This window comes from Panthera tigris, chromosome A2 (genome assembly GCF_018350195.1).
Source record: "Panthera tigris isolate Pti1 chromosome A2, P.tigris_Pti1_mat1.1, whole genome shotgun sequence".
NCBI lineage: Eukaryota > Metazoa > Chordata > Mammalia > Carnivora > Felidae > Panthera > Panthera tigris.
In genome coordinates this window covers 21347436-21369046 of record NC_056661.1, presented here as the reverse complement: position 1 = coordinate 21369046, position 21611 = coordinate 21347436, and the positions used below count along the sequence as shown (strand labels likewise).

At 51.7% G+C, this 21611-nt stretch overlaps 1 protein-coding gene across 1 annotated transcript in view; it reads left to right on the top strand.

Moving 5' to 3' along the window:
* LOC102958362 (store-operated calcium entry regulator STIMATE) overlaps positions 1-21611 on the top strand; it is a 54277-nt gene that overhangs the window by 28678 nt on the left and 3988 nt on the right. The window contains exons 2-7 of the mRNA XM_042979142.1: positions 7355-7403; positions 9467-9562; positions 12865-12986; positions 17831-17943; positions 18980-19057; positions 19832-19981. Of these exons, the coding sequence (XP_042835076.1) occupies positions 7355-7403; positions 9467-9562; positions 12865-12986; positions 17831-17943; positions 18980-19057; positions 19832-19981 (608 nt within the window). The remainder of the gene's footprint in view (positions 1-7354; positions 7404-9466; positions 9563-12864; positions 12987-17830; positions 17944-18979; positions 19058-19831; positions 19982-21611) is intronic.

Sequence of the window (21611 nt, the reverse complement as noted above, 5' to 3'; positions counted from 1 at the left end):
TTCAGATTTTTTTTTAGGAGAAAAAAGAATGCCTTTATTTACTAGAGGTGCCATACAAATAATCACAAACTTCTTCGCTTAACACAACCTTTCTGGAAGCTCAAAGCCCAGAATCAAGCTGTTGGCAGAGCCACACTCCCTCCAGTGAGTCTGGGGGTGAATCCTTCCCCATCTCCTCCTCTTCAGGGGTGTGGCTGCAATGCTCCAGCCTCTGCCTTTGCCTTTACAAGGCCTTCTCCTTTCCCCTTGCCTTCTACTGTCTCTCAGTGACACTGGTAATTAGATTTAGGGCCCACCTCATTTATCCAGGATGATCTTATCTCAAGTTCCGTATCCTAATCACCTGTAACGACCCTTTTTCCAAATAAGGTCACATTCACAGGTATGGGTGGGGGGTCAGGATTTGGACATCTTTTTGGAGACAACTATTCAACCCACTACAATTGTGAGCCAGATTTATAGGGGAAAGCTCACCTATATGCTGTTTACGGTAGACCCACCTTAAATATAATGTTGAAAAAAAAAAGACATTAAAAAGGATATACCATCCAAATATTAGCCAAAAGAATGTTTTTTCTGAAAGTTTGTATATGTTCATCTCTTCCAAAAGATGTATTTTAATTCAAAAATGGGTAAGAGGGGCACCTGGGCAGCTCAGTAGTTTGCACATCTGACTCTTGGATTTCAGCCTAGGTTACAATCTAGGCACCTATCAGGCTCTCACTGAGAGTCTGCTTAAGATTCTCTCTCCCTCTCCCTCGCCATCCCACCCTCTCTCTCCCCCTCCCTCTCCCGCCTTCCCTCTGCCCCTATCCCATGTGCAGGCACACGTGCTCTCTCCCAAATTAAAAAATGTGTAAGATTAGGAAAGAAGGGAGCGGTGTTTCAGGCAAGTCAACAGTGATGTGCACTGTTATGGATGGAAAGTTGCCTGAGGGCAGGGACCCAGCTGTATTATCCAGTGATATGTCCCAGGCACAGTTGGTGCTCAGTGTAGCGGAGGGAGGCACAGGTGGGTGGGGTGGTCAGAGAGCCAGGGGCAGGGAGCCCTGTTAGGAGGCAGTCTGCTTAGCACAGGAAAGCAGTCATGAGGCCCCAACTACTTTGGTGGTAGAAATGGGGAAAAGGACACATCCAGAAGACTTGAGTTGCACAATTGGCAGGGGCGATTGACAGTTGAGTCAGAGAGGAAGGTAAGGAGTCCCCAAACAGAGGATGCATCCATTCTGTGAAGCCAGGGAGCGAGGGCTGGCCGGGGGAGGAGGCTGGAGAGCCCTCACCTTGGAAATCCTGGTTAGAAGGGGAGCCTGTGGAGAGAGGACAGACCATGGAGAGGCAGAAGAGAGACACAGAGGAGTACTCAGAGCACTGGGGAGTCAGCCCAGGGAGGATAACAGGGTTGGGGAACCCTGGGACCCTCCTAGCATTTAGGCCCCTGTAGAGAGGTCATGTTGCAGATGGCAGACCCAAGGTCACATGCTTCTCAGGGACCCAGAGACTAAGACGAGGTGGTTCAGCCCCAGGCCTGAGGAGAGTAGACACCGAGAGGAGGAATGGGAAAGCAGGGCCAGGGCAGGGACCCCTGAGTGCACATCGCTTTCCTGAGCATATGTCTATGCCAGCATCTTCCCCCTGTTTGTTCTCATGTAATCCTGACACCAACCTGGCAGCCCCCCCCCCCTTTTTTTTTTTACACACAGTCAGTTGGCTATATAGTAGCAAAGACAGAACTCCAAGCCATATCTGTCTGGCTCTTGGCCACTACTCCTTTTCAGAGGTGACAGGACCCCATGCCTGTCTTCAGGACACGTGTGCGTAAATGCAGAGCACCTGCTTAGGGGCCCACCACAGCCTGGAGGTGGTGGTGCACAGTGTTGTCAAAGGAGTGGAATGGGGTCTGTGTGCCAGGTTTCAGGGACCACTGAGTACTGCACACCCCGACAGTCCCTCTCCTGTCCCTGCTCCACCCCCCACTCTGCTCCTTCCTTTTCTTACTGGGGGCTCTTTGAGGCTGTCAGCCTGAGATTCTGGTGTCCCGCCTTCAAGGACCTGACCTACCCTTGAGTTGTGCTGTCCTTCCCAGCCTCTTGCCTCAGGCTGTGCAGTGAGTGTTAGGGTGGATTGTGCTTTGCTTTGGTTTCTGGCCCCATCTCAGTTCTCTGCATCCTATAGAAGCACCACCAATAATTGAGCAAAACTCATCTGTCCTGTGGCTCTGCCTGAGCCACTCTCTGCTCAAGCTTTGTTGTTCATGGCTTCCCAGGGAGCAGCTTCCAGGCTCCTGCAGGGAACGGGCGTGTTTCCATGGGACTGGTGCCTGGCTCACTGTCCATGAGGGACTCAGGGGCAGCTCATTTCTTGTGCACAGAAGTCTCGTGTCTTCCAGGTTCCCACAAACCCCCCCCAACACCCCCCCCTCCCCGTCCAACCACCACCACCAAAACAAAACCAGAAATGGGCAGAACTGTGTCAGCCCCCACCATACCCGCATCCACCTTGTCGGCAAATCCTGTAGGTTCACTGCTGAAGGTACCCTGTGGCTCCCACCTCTGGTCGCGCTCTCCTCCACCACCCAGGCCGAGCACCCAGTCACCCAGGGTTATTATAGTGGCCTAATCTGCCTCTCCGCTCCCGCCTTGGTGCCCTCAGGCCACTCTCAGCACAGCAACAGTAGACCACAGCCCCCCCTGCCCTTGGCCACCCCCAGGTCACCCTGGCCACGAGGCCTGGGCTATCTGACCTCATGCCCACATTCCTGCCGCTCGCTGGCCCCAGCCCTCCACCTGAGGGCTCTTCCGCAGACACCTATGACTCACCCCTGCCTTTCTTTGGACGTTGGCTCACCTTCTAGACCTTCTGATCTGCAGTCTGCCAACCCATTTTCCAGCCCACTGTCCTTTCCCGCTTTGGTGTCAAGTCGCCATCCTGCCACTCTCCACATATCCTCTCCCCTCTCCCTGCCTGGAGAATGCGAGAAGTGCAAGAATTGTGTCTATTTCGTCTGCTGCTGAATGGGGCCTGTCACACCGCAGGCCCCGCAGTACAGCATGACTGCGTGGCAGAGCAGCTTCCAGAGTTTTCCTGCCACATTAGATCTGGAGGAGTTCTTTTAATGTTTCTTCTGCCTTTAATTAAAAAATAAAAAGATTTTAGACTTTGAAATGTTCTAGGGGGGAGGGGATGGCAGATGGAGAGGAAGAAGGCAGGAGTCACACTGCTCTGTTCTGGAGAATCACGAGTGGGTTCTGAATTCTGTCTGAGGTGCTCCTACATGAGGCTGCACCCCTACCTGTGAGCATGATCAGCACGCGCACACATTCTTCTCTCTTCTTGTCCCATAGGCCCCCATGACCCATACCACATCTCCCCATGTCCCGCTTTGCTGTATTAGCACAGGTGTCTGATGGGTTTATTTTTAATTCATTGAAATAAAAACAACATGAGATTAGAAGAATGTTTTAAACCATTCAGAATGATGTAGAAAGTCTACTCCCCTGATCTATAATTCCTTTCACCAAAGGCAGCTCTTGTTAATAGCCATGTACCCTTCTAGGGAAAAAACACATGCATAACACCAACATAAATATATATCCTTTAAAAAATGGATATGAACAGGAGTGCCTGGGTGGCTCAGTTGGTTAAACATCTAACGTTGGCTCAGGTCATGGTCTTGCAGTTCACGAGTTCAAGCCCCATGTCAGGCTCTGTGCTGACAGCTCAGAGCCTGGAGCCTGCTTCGGATTCTGTGTCTCCCTCTCTCTCTGCCCCTCCCCCCCTTCTTTGTCTCTCTCAAAAATAAGTAAACATTAAGAAAATTTTTTTAATTAAAAAAAATGGATATAAACATGGGCACGTGGCTGGCTCAGTAGAGCATGCAACTCTTGATCTCGGGTTTTGAGTTCAAGCCCCACATTGGGTGTAAGGATTACTTAAAATCTTTAGGATACCTAAGTGGCTCAGTCAGTTGAACGTCTGACTCTTGATTTTGGCTCAGGTCATGTTCTTAGGTTTTGTGAGATCAAGCCCCACATCAGGCTCTATGCTGATGGCATAGAGCCTACTTGGGATTCTCTCTCTCTCTCTCTCTCTCTCTCTCTCAAAAATAAAAGAAAAAAAAAAGCTACCCTCTTAAAATAAAAATAAAATCTTTTTGGGGCGCCTGGGTGGCGCAGTCGGTTAAGCGTCCGACTTCAGCCAGGTCACGATCTCGCGGTCCGTGAGTTCGAGCCCCGCGTCAGGCTCTGGGCTGATGGCTCGGAGCCTGGAGCCTGTTTCCGATTCTGTGTCTCCCTCTCTCTCTGCCCCTCCCCGTTCATGCTCTGTCTCTCTCTGTCCCAAAAATAAATAAAAAACGTTAAAAAAAAATAATAATAAAATAAAATAAAATAAAATCTTTTTTAAAGGCTAAAAAAATAAAAAGGGTATGAACAGAATGGTGGTAGGCATATTTTTCTGCAATTTATTAATATAATTTGGAAATCTTTCCACATGAGTCCATGCAGATTACCTTGTTGTTTTCAGTGACAGCCTAATGTTGCATAGTACCATGACGTATATACCCAGCCACACACTGGCAAACGTTGGTGTCTTTCCGGGTACTTGTTAGGACAATATTACAGTGAAGATCCCTGTATATCTTGGCACATGTTGTGCCTGTAGAACACACATCTGGCAGTGCATTGCAGGTTAAAGGGGTCTGGGCACTTAAAATTTTGATTGATATTGCCAGATGAAATGGTTGTCCTGGTGTATGCTTTTACAGTATGTTTTCCTCTCAACTTTTTATTTCAAAATGTTGGGGCGCCTGGGTGGCTCAGTCAGTCAAGCATCTGACTTCGGCTCAGCTCATGATCTCACGGTTCGTTTGAGCCCCGCTTCAGGCTCTGTGCTGTCAGCATGGAGCCTGCTTCAGATCCTCTGTCTCCCTTTCTCTCTGCCCCTCCCCTGTTCATTCCTTCTCTTTCTCTCTCTCTCTCTCTTTCTCAAATAAACATAAAACAATTGTTTTTGAATGTTCAACCTACAGAAAAATCTAAATAGTAATTTAGTGAATACTCAAATAGCCTTCCTCTGGGTTCTCCAACTACTGTGTTGCCACACGTGTTAGTGTGCTAGGGCTGCCATAAAGTACCACAGACTGGAGGGCTTGGACACCAGAAATGTCTCTTCTCACAGGTCTGGAGGCTGGAAGTGCCAGGTCAAGATGTGGGCAGGATCAGATTCTTCCAAGTCCTTTCTCCCTGGCTCGCAGATGGCACCTCACAGGACCGCCCCTCAGTCTGTGTGGGTCCTAATCTCTGTAAAAGGACACCAGTCGTGTTGGAATAGGACCCACCCGTATTACCTCCTTTTACCTTAATTCCCTCTTTTAAGACTTTCTCTCCAACTATAGCCACATTCTGAGGTACTGGGGGTTAGGAACTCCCCCAGCGTGAATTCAGGGAGTGAGGATACAATTTTTCCCATGACACCACATTTACCTCCGTTCATATGTTATGTGTCATATTAATATAAATAATAGGTTTATTACATAATTACTGAGATTGTATTTATTACAATGTGTTATAATTACACCCTGTGTAATATGTAGTTACTTTATATGATTATATAAGGTGTAATTTTTTCCCTAAACTAACTGCCAGTGAGTTGCAGCCATCCTGGTACTTGAGCATGTGTCTCCTCAGAATGAGAAGGTGCTGCTCCTCGGGACATGTTTATTTTATACTGATGAGGACAGAGGCCCCTGAGGCAGAAGCACAAACGCCCATGAAGTGGCCCTGGTCCTCACTGGGGGCTTTCCCTCCAGATTGTTTTCTCCTGGCCCAGTTTCCTCTGCGTCTCCATCCCCCAGCACCCAGGCCCTCAGTGAGACTTGGGTACTTGTGGGGAGGAGACCCCTGCCTTTGAGAACCTTTTGGGCCAGCAGAACCTCCTGGCCCCACCTCCAGATTCTTTGACGTTGTTGACATTTGGGGATCTGTGATGTATCAGCAGAGTGACAGACGTCCTTACAGTTCCTCCTGCTTGTTGGTCTATCAAAATGTCTCTCTGAACACCATACCTGTTTTGTTTCTGTGTACAGGTAGTCCTTGCGTTGCAGACTGCAGACTGCCTGTTTTCATTTAAAGTAGCAGGGTCGGTTGATTCGGGCACCAAGCTCTCCCTCCCTGTGTCCTCCTCCTGCGTGCTCATTGGCAACTCGGAGCTCTGCTGTTGGTTTTCACCCACTGCCTTAGTAACGAGGACCCTCCATAGGCTTGCGTTGTTGTGTTTCTTCCTTGGTACTTTTGTGACAAAAGCGACATCACACATGCAGCACTTTCGGTGTTTGTGTCAGGGGATAGACCCGTGGAGACAGTCTGCAGACCCGAGGTGAAAGTGCCAGTGTGGGCGGTCCTTTGCCTTTTGAGGTCGACCTGCTGGTGAAGGAGCGCCCCACCCCGCTGGCTGTTCTGTAGCCAGGAGCACCCCCGCCTGGTGCTAGGGCTCAGCCAGCATTTTCTCCAGTCCCAGAAACCCACCATCTACATGATTCGGAACCATGTTTCTAAAACACAATCCCAACTATGTCTTTGACTCTGCTTAGCACTCTGCCCTGGCTTTTCCTTCCCTATGAATTCATTCCAGGTTCCTTAGCCTGGCATTCAAGACCCTCCGTCATGTGGCTTCTGCTCCATTTGTCTGCCGTGTTATGTCCCTGCACCTATGAGCTCATGGTGTGTGCTCTGTCCCCTCCCTGGTCCATTCGCTCAACTTTGCTAACCTTCAGGACCTGGGTTGGCCGCCTCGCACCAGTGAAGTGTCTCCTGACCAAGGCCCTCCCAGGCAGGCAGACGTGGTCATCCTTCCCTCATGCCCTCACTCTGCCTCAGACATACCTCTTCTCTAGCACTTGCCTCACTATATGGTTGCGTGCCTGCCTTCCTGCTGGACAGCTGCCTTCGTCTTTGTCTCAGTGCCTGGCTAGTGGCCCCGCCACTAGATGGGTGGATGAATGGATTTGTCATCATGTAGAGCAAATTCTGAAGTTGGAGGTAGCTGCATTCCACTTTGTGGTTTCCAGGCCCTGAGGGAACCTCATCACAAAAGAGAAGAAAACACAGTTTTCCACACATTGTGAGGAGTCTTTCTTCATAAGTGTCCAGTTCTGAAGAGTCTGTACTGGTCAGCAGCCAGTGCAGGGCCTGGGGCCTCAGTGACCTTCACAGCTTATTGTGCATTGGCACATGTTAAAAGAACAAGTACCTTAACTTAGTAGTGTCAACCCCGAGTGTACTGATAACCCCACTTGTTGAATGCATTTTGCTTCGTTGTCGCTGTGGAAAGCCGCTGAATGGTGTGTGTTTTCTTCCAGTCAAGCGCTTCAGAGAGCCAAAGCATGAGAGACGGCCGTGGAGGATATGGTGCGTATTTAAATATTAACACCTTCCTAGAATGCCATGGGCTATTTGGGGTTTATTTGCAGGGAGGGCAGGGGGCAATGTGAGCGGTTCTCCAGAACATAAAGTGTTAGGATCCCTTAGTTGAATCAATCATTAGGAACTATGAGTAATATGAAAGACTTCTATTTCTCCAGATAACATTGAGCTTTGCCTTTAGTCTATCATCACACCGCTGGCCAGTTTTAGAAAATGGAGGATCAGACAGATATATCACTGTGTGCTGCAAGTCCCTTTAATTATGTCTCCCTGGTATTAGATTGTGATAAATCCTCAGATTCTGTAGTCTGTGTGTGTGAGCAGAACGTTATCTATATTTGGAGATTACTCAGATATACTATGTATATGTTTCTCTCCCCAAAACTAGTCTTTCCTAGTCCTAGGATGACCCTGTGGTAGCAGTTTTTCCTTCATAAAAGGAGCGTAAAGCTTCAGACACGGCTTCCAAAGACAAAACTCCAGAAAATAAGGCGACAGCCAGCTCTTCGAAACAACATGTCCACAAGAAGCTGACTTTCTTGGGCTGTGTTAGGCTTGCAGGTGTGCTAACAAAATAGCCATTTTCCCCTCCGGAGAAGACGTCAGATAAATCACTGTGATAAAGGCCCTTTACAACATTTTAAGCATCTCCTTATTGATCTGCAGTGCATTATTTGTGAATGTTGATCATTCTTGTTTTTATTTTCCCCGGTCGGTTTCTCTTGAATCTGGGTATCTAGCTTGGGCTGGGGGACCTGGGGAGGGTCTGGAGCTGGGGCACTCTGTGGGGCACACATTGTCCTTTGGAGGGGGGACTTCTACTTTGCCATTATTTCAGGAAATGATTTTCAAGCTTCAGTCACGGGGTTGGTCTGGATAATCTCCAAAGTCCATTCAGCCCTAAGACCCCAAGGCTGATGGTCCGTGCCTGTGTGCCCCTCACCACCCCCTTCAGTGGCCTAGCCCAACCCTGGATGCCCAGCCTGGGAGACCAGGAGATTGACTGCAATCCAAAGACTACCTGTGGTTTCCAGGTGTTCGTGGCAGGGGAGAAACTAAAGACCCCTCATGGATGGGGCAACATAGTATCTCCAGAACAAACACCCTGCCATCTAGCCCAAGGGTTGACAGACTACAGCCCACAGGCCCAATCTGGCACGCTGTCCATTTTCATAAAGGGTTGCAAGAATGGCGGGCTCTACAGCTGCTCTCACACTGCAGTGGCAGGGGGGTGACCAGTTGCTGCAAACAGTGGCCTGCAAAGCCTAAAATATTTACTCTCTGGCCCTTTACAGAAAATATCTGTCCACCCCAGGCTGGCCCAGGGCATAAATGGCAGCAGCCAGAAGTCGTTAGAGTTTGAGCTGCAGTGCTGGATTTGGGCGTCTTGTTAGTCTTGCACAGCATTTAGCTCTGAGTGAGGTTGAATGGGAGCTCTTTATTTTTAAAAAAATTTTTTTTTAACGTTTATTTATTTTTGAAACAGAGACAGAGCATGAACGGGGGGAGGGGCAGAGAGAGAGGGAGACACAGAACTGGAAGCAGGCTCCAGGCTCCGAGCCATCAGCCCAGAGCCCGACGCGGGGCTCGAACTCACGGACCGTGAGATCGTGACCTGAGCTGAAGTCGGACGCTTAACCGACTGAGCCACTCAGGCTCCCCGAATGGGAGCTCTTTAAAACAGAGGCACCTTGGACTTCATCGCAAAGCTATGGTCGAGCATTTTGAAATAACAAAAAATGAAAAAGTAAACACACCTAATTTAAATATATGTTTAAACATGTGTTATACATCAGTGGCCTTTTAGGGATTTATACATTATTTATGATGTTATACATCAGTGGCCTTTTAGTGTTATTGAAGGGTTCAAAAGGTAGCCGAGATGCCAAGCCTGAGTTAGTGCTGATGCCGGGGGAAGAGGTGACTAGTAATGGTGAGGTTGAGATCTCCCTGCTAGCTTTCTTCCTGTTTCAGACTTCTCATTTCCCCTAAATTGGATATTACCCTCCTATTGGGGTGATAACAAGTGCTGATCCTATTTTGTGCAGGTTTTTAGACACTTCCAAACAAGCCATAGGAATGCTGTTCATCCACTTTGCAAATGTGTACCTAGCAGATCTCACTGAAGAGGACCCTTGTTCACTGTAAGTGGCTGATATTCCAGTACAAACATCACCCACCCGTCCACTGAAATTGTAGGCTGGTCTTGCTTTCTGCCACCAGTCATGTTCCCTCTAGCTTGGGGAGGGAGCAACCCCCCATTGTGCTCTGTGTTCCCCCAAATGACCATATTCTATGTGCTCCCTGTGGTTGCTCAAACACAGCTGTCAGTTGACCATTAGGGCTTTGCCTGCTTACGGTTGCCCTGCGCGTTGGCTTTCTCCTCATCAGAACTTTGGCGCTTGGTGTTCTGGTACTTTCATGCCTCCTGGCAGGGAGCAGTCCCTGGCAGGATGGCATCGTGCCCTGAAGGAGTATCTCTGCTGGAACTGGACACACAAGGGCTCCTCTGTGGTGCCACCCGCTCAGGGTCAAAGCCATTGTTGACCATCATTGACCTCTTTGACCTGAAGACCACAGGTTGTTCCAGCACATCCCTGCAGTGTGTGCCTTCCACACAATCCCCCACCCCAAGAAATCTGACTGAATCCCCAAATTGTGCCTCTCCTGGCAGATGGAGTGGAAAAGGAGGCTCACCTGCCCTATCCTGGCTCCATCTCCTACCTTCCTGGCTCAGACTTCCTCCAGCCAGTGCTGTGCTGGTGGCCCTGAACGCCACCAGCTACCTCCTGCTTCTGTGCCTTTGCTCATGCTGCCCTCTGCCTGGAACACACTGCCCCCCACCCCCCGCCCCACCACCACCCCCACCCCCACCCCTGTCCTGCCCCTGCCTCTGAGAGAGCAGGGCGGATGGCTGGTGAGTCCCTTGCCAAGAGGTTTAGTGTGTATTTAAGAACATTTGGACTGGAAGATTCTTTTAAGGCTCCTTCCTTGGTGACTGTGTAGATTTAGATTTCAGAAGGAAGTTATGAAGTCTCCCGGAATCTTTCTCTAAGAATTGGACAGGTTGTGATCTGTTTGGATGTTTGGGTGTATGTAGTCACAAAGTAGAGGAGTAGAAAGGTGACCCTTCTGTAGGGGAGATGGTTAGGAAAGGGCCTTGTCCTTCCAACTCTTGAGTCCCCCAGCAGGCTTGAGTCATTGTCTGATCTTGTTAATCATCTTGATGTCATTGACCAGGATAGACTGAGACCCAGCTGCTTGCACAGGAGCCTCTAACCTAACTCCTGGTGTAGCCTCGGCCATGTGCAGGACTCTCCCTTGCAGCACCTCCATTGCCCGTCTGCAAAAAGAAGATGATACAGCTTTAAGAGGGACATTGACAAACTGAATCATAGCCAGGATGGAGAAAGGGCTGTTGACCGATCTTGAGTGCTCGGCCTGGAGGAGAAAAGGCCCAAGATGGAGCTTGGTATGGTGAAGGCACTTGCCTGAGAGGCCAGACTGAGCCATAGTTTGCTCCCCTGTCCTGTGTGTCCTGCCAGATCCCCAGGATTCCTATGAAGGTTTCAGGAGTTGATGAGTATAAGCGCCACTGGAAACCAACCAGTGGGGCACTTCTCAGGAAGTTAACAGTTCAGTTAGAGGAAGTTGTTGTTAAAACTTAGGAAAGGCATGAGAGCCCCAGCAGTGGGGACAAGAACAGGTGGTGCTTGGGGAGTAGATTGCATGTGCCCTGGGATCTGTTCCAGGTCCTACCATCCTTGCTCTGTCCTGTGACTTTTTACAGGTGGGCTGGGTTGGGCTGGCCCTGGGGCATCATGGGAGTCTGCAGACCGGAAAGGAAGCCGGCCCCAGCACAGGGAAAGCTCAAACAGAAGGAGACAACTGCTCCCTGTGGCTGCATGGGTCCCGTGTGCTGGGGGCTCTGCTCCTTCCTCTGGACAGCTTTGTTGGCCAGGTGGGGGGGGTGGTAAGCTTTCGTGACTCTGAGGAGCTATGATTCAGACAACACATTTGTGTAGTATCTACTAGGTGGCAAGCACTGTTCACATGTGTTAATTCATTTGATCCTGCCCTACAATTTAGATACTTTGGTTATCCTCATTTTACAGCTTGGGGAACTGAGGCACACAGAGAGGATGTAAGTTAAGTTCTCACGGCTCAGTAGTGACAGAGTGGAATTTGAAGCTGGCCAGTCTGGCTCGGGGCCCACTGCTGTCTGCCGGTCTCATCTGTGCTGGATAGAGGGTATGGAGCTTTCTGTCTTTGTTCCCAGGGCCTGGCGCACAGTAGGCATAAATATTTGGTGAGGGAATGAATGAACTGACGTGTATATATGTATCAGGTGTTCTTGTTATTTTCAGGGTGAGCCTCAGATGTGAGAACCACTTGAAACCAATTAGATGTAAGCGTCCGAGAGCAGTTTAGCTTAGGGCCAGCTGTGAACTTGGAGAAATTGCCTTGGAAGCAGTTGCTGTGCTTTGGTCTCTGGTCTGAGAGTGACCCCTTGTGATTTTAAAGAGGAAGGGCAGACGGGAGAAACCACCTTCCCCTCTGGTTTTCTTGCCACTCCAGGGCGCCCCTCCAGTATCAGTGTGCTGTGCGTATCGCCAAAGCCTGGGCCTTATCTTAGGGTGGGGGCTGTGAGTCTGCATAAAATGTCTGAAGCCTCAGAAAGTGGAAAGTGTCACAGTTGATCTGTGGCATCTGGCACTACTTTGAAGGCTTTCCGAGCCACTTGGCATCCCAGAGGGCTGTACCTGACCCAGTGATGGCCTGTCTCATGCTTTGTGTGGAGAACTGGGGCCTGTGATCAGTAAGATCTGGGTACAGGCCCTCGAGGGAGGCCCTTTCCTTGGTGAGGGAAGAGGTGCGTATCAGACACATGGGAACAGACCTTACAAGAACACATGATCAAGGTGGGAGTGCTCTTCCGACCCTCCTCCTCTCCTTCTCCCGTCATCGTGCCTTTTCCATGGGAATAAAGCTTCTACTCCTTAGAAGTACTTGTACTTGCCTCCATGGTAGGCTCTGAATCTGAAATATGGGGATGAACAAGGGCCACATGGCCCTGACCTGGAACAGGAGCACTGTCTCAGGGCTTTGGGTGGACTGGACCGTCAGGATGTGAACAGTGTCATGGAACAGACTTCTTTTACTGAATTAAGTTCTGTTTCCCTGCTGACTCCCTTGCTGTTTCCAGGCACTCTGTCTTATGAGAAGTCTTTATTTGCTGGGAGTGTTTGAGGTCTTCCAAGTTTCTTTGTCCCTGATGAGTGTCAGCACACTGTCGTGGGGAGGCTTCGTTGGGGTTCCTGGGAGTGAGCCCCGCAGCCTCTTGCACGGGCCCCAGAACAGGCCAAAGTACCAGGGCATCAGGCTTGAAGTTGGCCCACCAGGGGCTCTTGCTTCCTGACAGTGCTGCTATGTCCTCTCCTCCCAGGTACCTCATCAACTTCCTCCTGGACGCCACCGTAGGCATGCTGCTCATCTACGTGGGCGTGCGTGCTGTCAGCGTCTTGGTGGAGTGGCAGCAGTGGGAGTCTCTGCGTTTTGGCGAATATGGTAACGTAGCACGGACATTGGTAACGTCGTATGGAGTGTGGGGGGCGCTTCCTAGAGGGGGCTCTGCTCCTTGTCCCATACAGCCCTCCAGGCCAGTGGATTCAAGGGTTCAGGAGCCGGTGACTGTCTCCTCTGTGTGCTTATGGGGCCAGTTCTGGTCCCTTGCTGGTATCTGAGTGCCACACGTCTGAGGTGGGTAGGTACGCACATCACTGCCACTAGACCACAGGAGCCAAGAGACCCTGGACACAGGGAGAGCCACAGCATTGGCCTCTTCCACCAGAGGGCACTGGAGGCCACACCTGCTGGCTGTAAGGCCACCTCACTGTGCCGAGCTTCCCACTGAGTACACACCGCCTGCCCACCTCGTTAGAGAAGGGACAGCTCTTGGTTTGGGAGGTGCTCAGTAGGGAGCTGGCCCTCTTTGTGCCGCATGTCTGTGCTTGTCCTGCCATTGGGCCATTTCACTACAGGGGCTGCAGGGCAAGATGGAGGATTCTCCCCTCCCTGGGGCCAAGTTGCCTTGCTGTCTCCTGACAGTAGGCTGGCCCCCACCGGTTTCTGGCACATACGGCTGCCAGGGACACCAGGTGCATCCTCCCTCAAAGAGACGTGGCTTAAAACAGGTGACCTCTGGCTGCTAGCTCATCTTTGACCCACCCCCCTCTCCTCAGGCCCCAGGGACAATGGCCTGGGCAGGAAGTTCCCCTGAGGCTGTCTCCCAGCACAAACACATCGCCCTTGACTTCGACTTCGTACTCCCAGGGAAGCGGCTGGCTGTGGCCTGAGCCGGGCTGCAGAGACAGGTGCCTCCTTCAGGCCTTGCCACACCCTGGGAATTCAGGACCACCTTCATAGCTGGTCCCTACTGTCTGGGAGCAGGAGCTCCTGGTCTCAGTGGGAACAGCATCAGCGGGGCCTTGGCCACATAGGGGCACACACAGAACAGAAGGGAAGGAATTCTGGACCTCCACTCTGTTTCCTGTTCATACCTTCCACAGAGCTCCTGGGTCTGGGCCTCAGGGCCGGTCACTCCTAGATGACTGAAAACTCACAGGGCACCAACATGTAAAAGGAGCCGATTCATGGAGCTGGCTCTGAGTGCCTTGGGTATTTCTAGAAATCTTAAGTAATTGTTTGTCTCCATTGAGGGGAGATGAACTCAGGGGAGGGCTTTTCTTAGCCCCGTTACTCGATGCCTGGTGAGTCATGGACTTAAAGATAGTGTCTGACACACAGTGTGTGCTCCTGTGGCTCAAGAGAAGGCTTCTGAGAAGCCCCGAGTCATGACTCCTCAGCTTAGAGGACACACTCGGACCACAGCGGTGCCATCCTCATTTATAGGCTCATGCCCAGAGAGGTTAAGTGACACAGCGAGCCAGTGCACAGCTGAGGTGGGGCGGGGGGCAGGGGGGGGTCTCCTCTCCCACCAACTCCAAGGACGGTGCTGCTCACTGCTTGCCACTGAGACCCGTCCCGGAAGGCGGGGCTCTGGACTGCACTGTGGTGACCAGTGCTGTGGGAGGTGCACCCATGGCCCCTTGATGACTCGCGGGAGGGGAGGCCAGGCTGGCCCTGTCACAGCAGGCACTGCACCCATCCCCAGTGTGTCGGGGAGGCAGCAGCTGTCTGAGCTGCTTGCTTCCGTGCAGTCCTGTCTTCCCACCACTGCATTTAGGAACCCAAGTCTTCAAGCCGGGTGTCTCCAGATGTAGCTGCCCCTTATCCAGGACCATCCCGAGTCCTCCCTCCCTAGGCTGACGGAGGACAGCGCATGTGATGTTCCCTCATTCTGTTTCTGTCCATGTTACCGGTTTCTATCGCTGCTATAAAAAGTTACCGGGAAATTAGTGGCTTCAAATAACACGGATTTCTTGCCTTACAGTCGTAGTTCAGACATCCCACGTGCGCCTCCCTGGGCTAAAGTCAAGGTGTCGGCAGGACTGGTTCCTTCTGGAGTCTCTAGGGGGGTACCCGTGTCCTTGCCTTTTCCCGCTCCTAGAGGCTGCCTGCACTGCCTGGTCGTGGCCCCTTCCTCCCTCCGAGGGGCCCGCAACCGGTCCTCTCACGTGGTATCACGCTGACCTTCCAGCACCTCCTTCCAGCTTGAAGTGCCCTTGTGAGCACTCTGGGCCCACCTGGATACTGCAGGATGCTCTCCCTTTCTTAGAATCGGCTGGTTAGCGACCTCCCTCCCCTCTGCCAGGTTACCTGACACGCGCACAGGTTCCTGGGACTAGGATGTGGTCTCTCTGTGGGACCGTTATTCTGTCTCCTGCACCTGTTGACCAGCCCACTGCTTGAGGCCATGGTTCCATGTAAGCCCCAGAGCTCTCTTCTCAGCTAAGCGAAGAAGAAGGGCTTGTTTTCTAGGTGCTTCCTTTGTCCCTAGAGGAGAGGGTGAACTTGCTGAGAAGCACCTGGGACTTGAGGAATCAGCCACGCGGCCCTGAGGGGTGAGACGAGATCCAGGTGACAGGTGTGCTTACAGTCAGATGACCAGGCAGCTTCTCCCCAAGCGGAAGCTCTGAAAGTGGGGTCTCTGCCCCAGGGGCACCAGTGGTTTGTGGGTTTTGCTGCCTGCCCCTGTCCTAATGGTCCCTTCCTGAAGCCTTGAGAGACAAACATGTTCTGTCCGTTTGTCCCCTATTCCTGCGATTTATCCTGAGGAACTTATTCAATAAAAAAACACCCATGGGGGCACCTGGGTGGCTCAGTCGGTTGAGCGTCCGACTTTGGCTCAGGTCATGATCTTGCGGTCTGTGAGTTCGAGCCCCGCATCGGGCTCTGTGCTGGCAGCTCAGAGCCTGGAGCCTGCTTTCGATTCTGTGTCTCCCTCTCTCTCTGCCTCTCCCCTGCTCATGCTCTGTCTCTCTCTCTGTCAGAAATAAATAAACATTAAAAAAAAAAATTAAAAAAAAAAAAAAAAACACCCATGTGTGAACCTGAGGCTGTCCATTGTGGTAAAAAGCAGGACACATCGAGAATGCCTGACGTGTCTGTTTTTAAACGATGAGACAGTGGGGAACATCTGAAAGGCTCTCAAATGAAACAAATCTGGAAAACAAACCGCACATGTGCCCATTCCAGCTGGGGCTGCATGTGGTCCGGACACAGCAGAGGAAGGGACGTGTGGGAGCAGGTTTGCACAGGTTTTTTTTCATTTTTTTCCACCATGTTTTTTATTAAAGCGTGTAAATGAAACAAGCCGCAGCTGCAGCTAAGCTTTGAGAGGGCAACACGAGGGGAGGGAGGAAAACACGTCCCCCTTTGTCAGTCACCTCAAGCTGAAGGGCAGAGGGAGCAGACACACAGAGCAAGTGGGTTTTCTCTTGACATTAAGTGTGGCCCCTTGTTCTGTTGACTTTAAACACGGCAGTCCCCATTCAGAGATACTGCCTGCTAGTGCTCTGTCTCCAATCTTAATGATTTTTAACAAATATTTTGATTGGTTGTTTCTGAGAACTTTTCTCGGTAAGGTCACGTAGTTTACTGAGGGGATTACAGAACTCCATTAAAAGTCTGGCTAGGAGGGATTGTGCTTCTGAAGTGGTTTCTTGGCTCAGCTGCGTCTAATCCCAAAAGTGAAAGTAGACAGAACGAGCTCAAAGGAAGGCCCTTTGGCTCTTCTGCATGCCTTCTGTACCCTTCTCCCGAGGCTTTCCAGAAAAGGGAATGGCCTGATGTTGTGTCCATTACAGCTGCGTGAAGGCATTCACTTGCTCTTCCACTGGCAGGCTCTGGCAGGGCTGGGGCCTGTGACAGGGATGGCTACGGAAACCATAGACTCCAACGAGAAGCTGGCGCCTTCTCTCTGGGTCACGTTCTCTTCTCACTGCCTATATTAGGGCCTTTGCCTCCCCTGAAAAGCTACCGTCTACCCTGCTCTTCTGGTCAGCGGTGGTCATACAAGTGCAGCAGAGCTCCCAGAGCCGGCCCCGGGGGACCCCACCCCACTCTCCCTGCATCTCCCACTTTGGGAAGGCATGTGTGGCTCCCCGGGAGGCCCATCCTGTGGGTTCTGCCTGTCCCTGAGGATACAGATCCTTCCCTGGGACTGGTCCTCCACCCTTCCTTCTAGTCCCTGTTGAAACATTCTGGAGGCCCTCCAGGGCCTGCGTGTACCCCAGCTTGGACTGTTGGGATTTCTCCATTTCTCAAACATGGTGAGTGATGGGATCACAGATGGACCCTTGGCACAGCCCCAAGGCACAGCCCCTCACTGCTGCCCCCTTGCTGTGAGGGCTGCCCACTTTTCTTCTTTGTCCCCAGCCAAAGCTGTCTTGGGCTGCCCTGTGTAGACAGAATCAGAATCCCTCCGGTCCGAATTCTGCCTTCAGGGCTGAGGGCGGCAGGGACAGCCGGGGAGGGTAGGTGGGGGTAGCAGATGAGCAAAGAGGTTATCTGCTGCCATCACAGTCACAAACATCAGCCAGCCCACAGATGGAGGAAAGGATGGGTGGCACCACAGTCACTGGAAAAATCAACAACGGATAATAATAGCAGTCTTGCTTCACACAGCTCTGCCAGTGGACAAAAAGAGCCAGCTCTCCGAGCCCCAGCAGGGAGCACTTACTAACTTTAGTTTTTTTAATTATATCTTAGAATCTCTTGAAAGAAACGCCACGCTGGTATCTCCAAATTAGGAATTCTCTGATTTTGTCTAAAACACTCACATTTGTCTACTTGCGCTGAAGTGATTCTTGGTGCTTTCAGGGCTCATTAAGTGGCTTTAGAGCTGGCATTCTGGTGTGAGCTGGGGGCGTGAGGGCTCACAGCGGTGGGTACGGGACAGAGGTGTGGTGTCCGGGCCCCACGTGACTGCACACCCACTGTCCCCACAGGAGACCCTCTGCAGTGTGGAGCCTGGGTTGGGCAGTGTGCTCTTTACATCGTGATCATGATTTTTGAGAAGTCTGTCGTCTTCATCGTCCTCCTCATACTTCAGTGGAAAAAGGTTTGCCTCTTGTCCCTTCTCTACCAGCTCCTTGGGACACCAAGCAAGGTGGTACTTTTTCCCCTACCTCCCACACATTCCCAACCTTATTAGAAAACCAAATTTGTTGTTTCTTTCTTTCTTGCCTGCATGAATGCAGCCTGGATTCCACGTGATAGGGCCACCTGTCGAGAGCAGGAGCTTGTTTTTCCACTTAGCCTCCATCTCTTTGGATCATGCAAACATCTGCTCTAGATTAAGCCTTGGGATACGTAATGGAAGTAAGAGTCCCTGCCCTCGGATTGCTTACTGGCTGATGCGGTCTTTAGGCCTCATGACTGCAACCCTCAGGAGGGTGTTCTCTACATCTGCACATGTCCTCACGCACCCGTCTTTGCCAGTGGTTTAATTGAGCCCTTTGGTGGCACAGGAAGCTCCTGGTTGCATGTTGTTCCCAGGGTTCCCTTGGCTTTGCCCTCTGGCCCCGGTGCCCATTTCCTCCATGTGGCCACATGAAACCAGCCAAAGAGCCTTTGGAAACAAGTAGCTCAGAACTTGGCTTTCCTTTGGTTTTATTTGTATCTGCTTTTTATTTTTTAAGAAAATAAACCAAGGCTTTTCAGAGCTGTTGTCCTTCGGGAGGTGGTTGGAGTGCAGGACTTCTGTAAGAAAGCGGCCTGGCGCCTCATTGCTAGTGTCTGTAATGAGCATCCACTGACCTCGCTCCCTCTATCTCCCCAAAGCCTCCCACCCTCCATGCCTCCTGGTGTGTGGTTGTAAGCCCACTACGTTTCCTGAGTCCACAGCCCTGGGCAAGCTGTGAAAGCCCTAACTGCTCCAAGTGCTCTCTCTGGCCTGCCTTGTTAGCAGTCACACTTTGGGACAGCCTGTGCAGCCCTGGGCGTGAGGTGCTCTACCCATCAGAGTTTGGGGGACTGTGGTCTAAGCTATGCCGCCCTGCTCGGGGCCTCATGGATTGACCTGTGCCACCACCCCCACCCTCAGGTGCCTTCCCTGTGGTGTCTCCCTACCTCACGGAGTCTGCTTCTCTTTACAGGTGGCCCTGTTGAATCCCATTGAAAACCCAGACCTGAAACTGGCCATCGTCATGCTGATCGTCCCCTTCTTTGTCAATGTCAGTGCCATGTTGCATTTTCCTACCCCCACGTGCTCTCTGCCTTCCAGTGTCCCATTCACAGTTCAGAGTCTGACAGAGAAAGCCCCTTTTGGCCCCCACGTCCCTCTGTGTGAGCATTTGCCCTCTCCCCACCCCCACTCCAGACGTGAAGATGGCAGGATTGCTTTCTCAACAGGCACACCCCATGCTCCAGGCCCCCTGTGCAAGATGGAGGGTCCCGGGAACTGTCTTGCCCTCCCTGCCAGGGGACCTCCCACCAACGAGGCCCACCACATGCATGACAAGGATTTCTAGATCAGGATGCCAGGCTTCTATCCCTGTCGTTTACACAGAGCTCCAAGAAAAACTCACAAGCACACTGGCTAGACTTAGGAAACAGTGAGAAGAAATGCTACAGGCACCTGGGGCTGACAGACGTGGCCGACTATGCAGGCCAGCCGCTCAGCCCGTGGAAGGAGCCCCAACCAGGAGCCCAGAGACCTTGTTAGTGGCTAAGGCAAAGGCTCAAGGCAGGCTGTCCCCATCAGTCACCACCACTCGGGGTGAAGAGGGCCAGGGCTTTCTTACCAGTTCTCTGATAAGAAAGTAGAAACAAAGGAAGTGGAGAGTGGGTGTCTCTTTGAAAGCTTGTGAGAGCAGGGGGACTGGATGAGGGTTTTCTTTCCCTTGTCCTGGACGTAATCTGGAGCGGGTAGGAGGCATGCCGATGGGGTCTGCTCTGCTTTCACAAACGGCTTATCCCGGAGTAACGCTCAGGTTCCCTCCCCACAGGCTTTGATGTTCTGGGTAGTGGACAATTTCCTCATGAGAAAGGGGAGGACGAAAGCTAAACTAGAAGAAAGGGGAGCCAACCAGGACTCGAGGAATGGGAGTAAGGTCCGCTACCGAAGGGCCGCATCCCACGAGGAGTCAGAGTCTGAGGTAGGGCTGAGCCCCCGTGCTACCACCCGACCCAGGGAGGTCTCTGGTCTCTGTTTGCATCTGGTCCTCTCAGCACTAGCCAGGGGGAGGGAGAAGAGGCTGACAGCTCCATCTGGCAGGGACCCATCCCTGCAGCCCCTGGCCTTCCCAGGGCAGGAAGGTGGAGCACCCAGTGTGGTGAGGGCCCTGACAGTCCCTCCCCAATCCCTCCGCCAGTGGAGGAAGACAGGGAAGGGAGGGGCTGCCTTTCCCTGCCTTTCCTTCCAGGGAAGCTGGCACAGACTCTCCTGAGCCTGATCATTGACCTTTAAGCATTCAGGTGTTTGAATCCCTGCCCACCACTACAGAGCAGCAGAAGTGTTGGCTGAGCTCACTAGAAAAGTCTAAAACGTAGGGATAGCCAGACCTTCCCAGGGCACCTCACCTTCCCATATTTTCAGGTTTCCTACATTCAAGGGTTTGGACTTGGAGGAGACTGGTGGTCATAACTAGGAGCATAGAGGCAAAGTTACACTCCCTGGGCAGGCTGCACTTCTGTGTGCTGCAGGGTGAGGCCAAGGCTGCCTCCTGAAAGGGCCTCCAGGGTGGGGCTACAGAAATGGCTGAGGTGACATTTTCCCTGAGAGACATTCAGACTGCATGAGGTGAACGTGTCTGAAGAGCTCTCTGTAAGACTGATGGTTTTGAGATTGAGGTGTTAACAAAAGCCCTGTGAGGACCCTGGAACAGTTTGTTTAACTCCTGGGGGCATCCTGGAGGGAGTTTTGGAAGCTGGGTAGAAGAGCAAGACAGAGGGTAAGCCCATGTCTTCTCTAGGGGTGCCTAGGATCCGACCCGGGGCCTGTCGTGTTGTAAGAGCCTGGCGAACATTGGGTGAATGACAAACAGCACTACAGGCAGAAGCAATGACTCATGAGCAGTCGTGCTCATGTGGTATGGCATCTGGGCAATGTGAAATCCATCATGGCCAGAGCAGCCTGTGTTCCTCAGGGTAGGATGGGATGACAAGAAATGAGGTACAGGCAAAGGTCTCGGCGAGACAGGCAAGGTGCTTTGTGGTTGGGGCACACATGTACAGGCAGTCGGGAGCCAGAGAGAAGGTTTAATCTGGGAGCCACCAAGGGAGTGGTCCAGGAAGAGGTGATGTCCCCATCCTACCCCCGGGAGAGCATGAGCTCATGGTCCCCTGTACAGCTGCAACTGTCCCTGTCCTTCTGTGATGCCCAGAGGTCTGCGGAGCCAGGCAAGTGGTGTGGCAGGTTGGCAGTGAGTGAGTTTGCCCTGGATGCCCTTGCTCCGTGGCCGAGTCATTCCAGGGATTCAGAAGAGTGAAGGGCTCCTTTTGTCTTCACAAGTTACAAAGTTGGCTTAAAGCAGCTGCTCTGAAACACACCTGCCTCGTATGTGCTCCACAGATGTTTTCTTTTCCTCTTGAGAAAGGGGACTCTTTTGTTTGCTTTTGCTTTATTGAAGGCAACTTCAAAGACTTGTGATGCCCCTGGTCAAGATTGGGCTTTTTTGCCAGGATGACCTTAGGTTGTGGGTCCTTGCTGAGTTTGCTCTGACTGGGGTTCCGTTCCAGCCGGAGGTTGGATGGAGAAGTGGGGAGCACTCCAGAGAGGCGGGTATG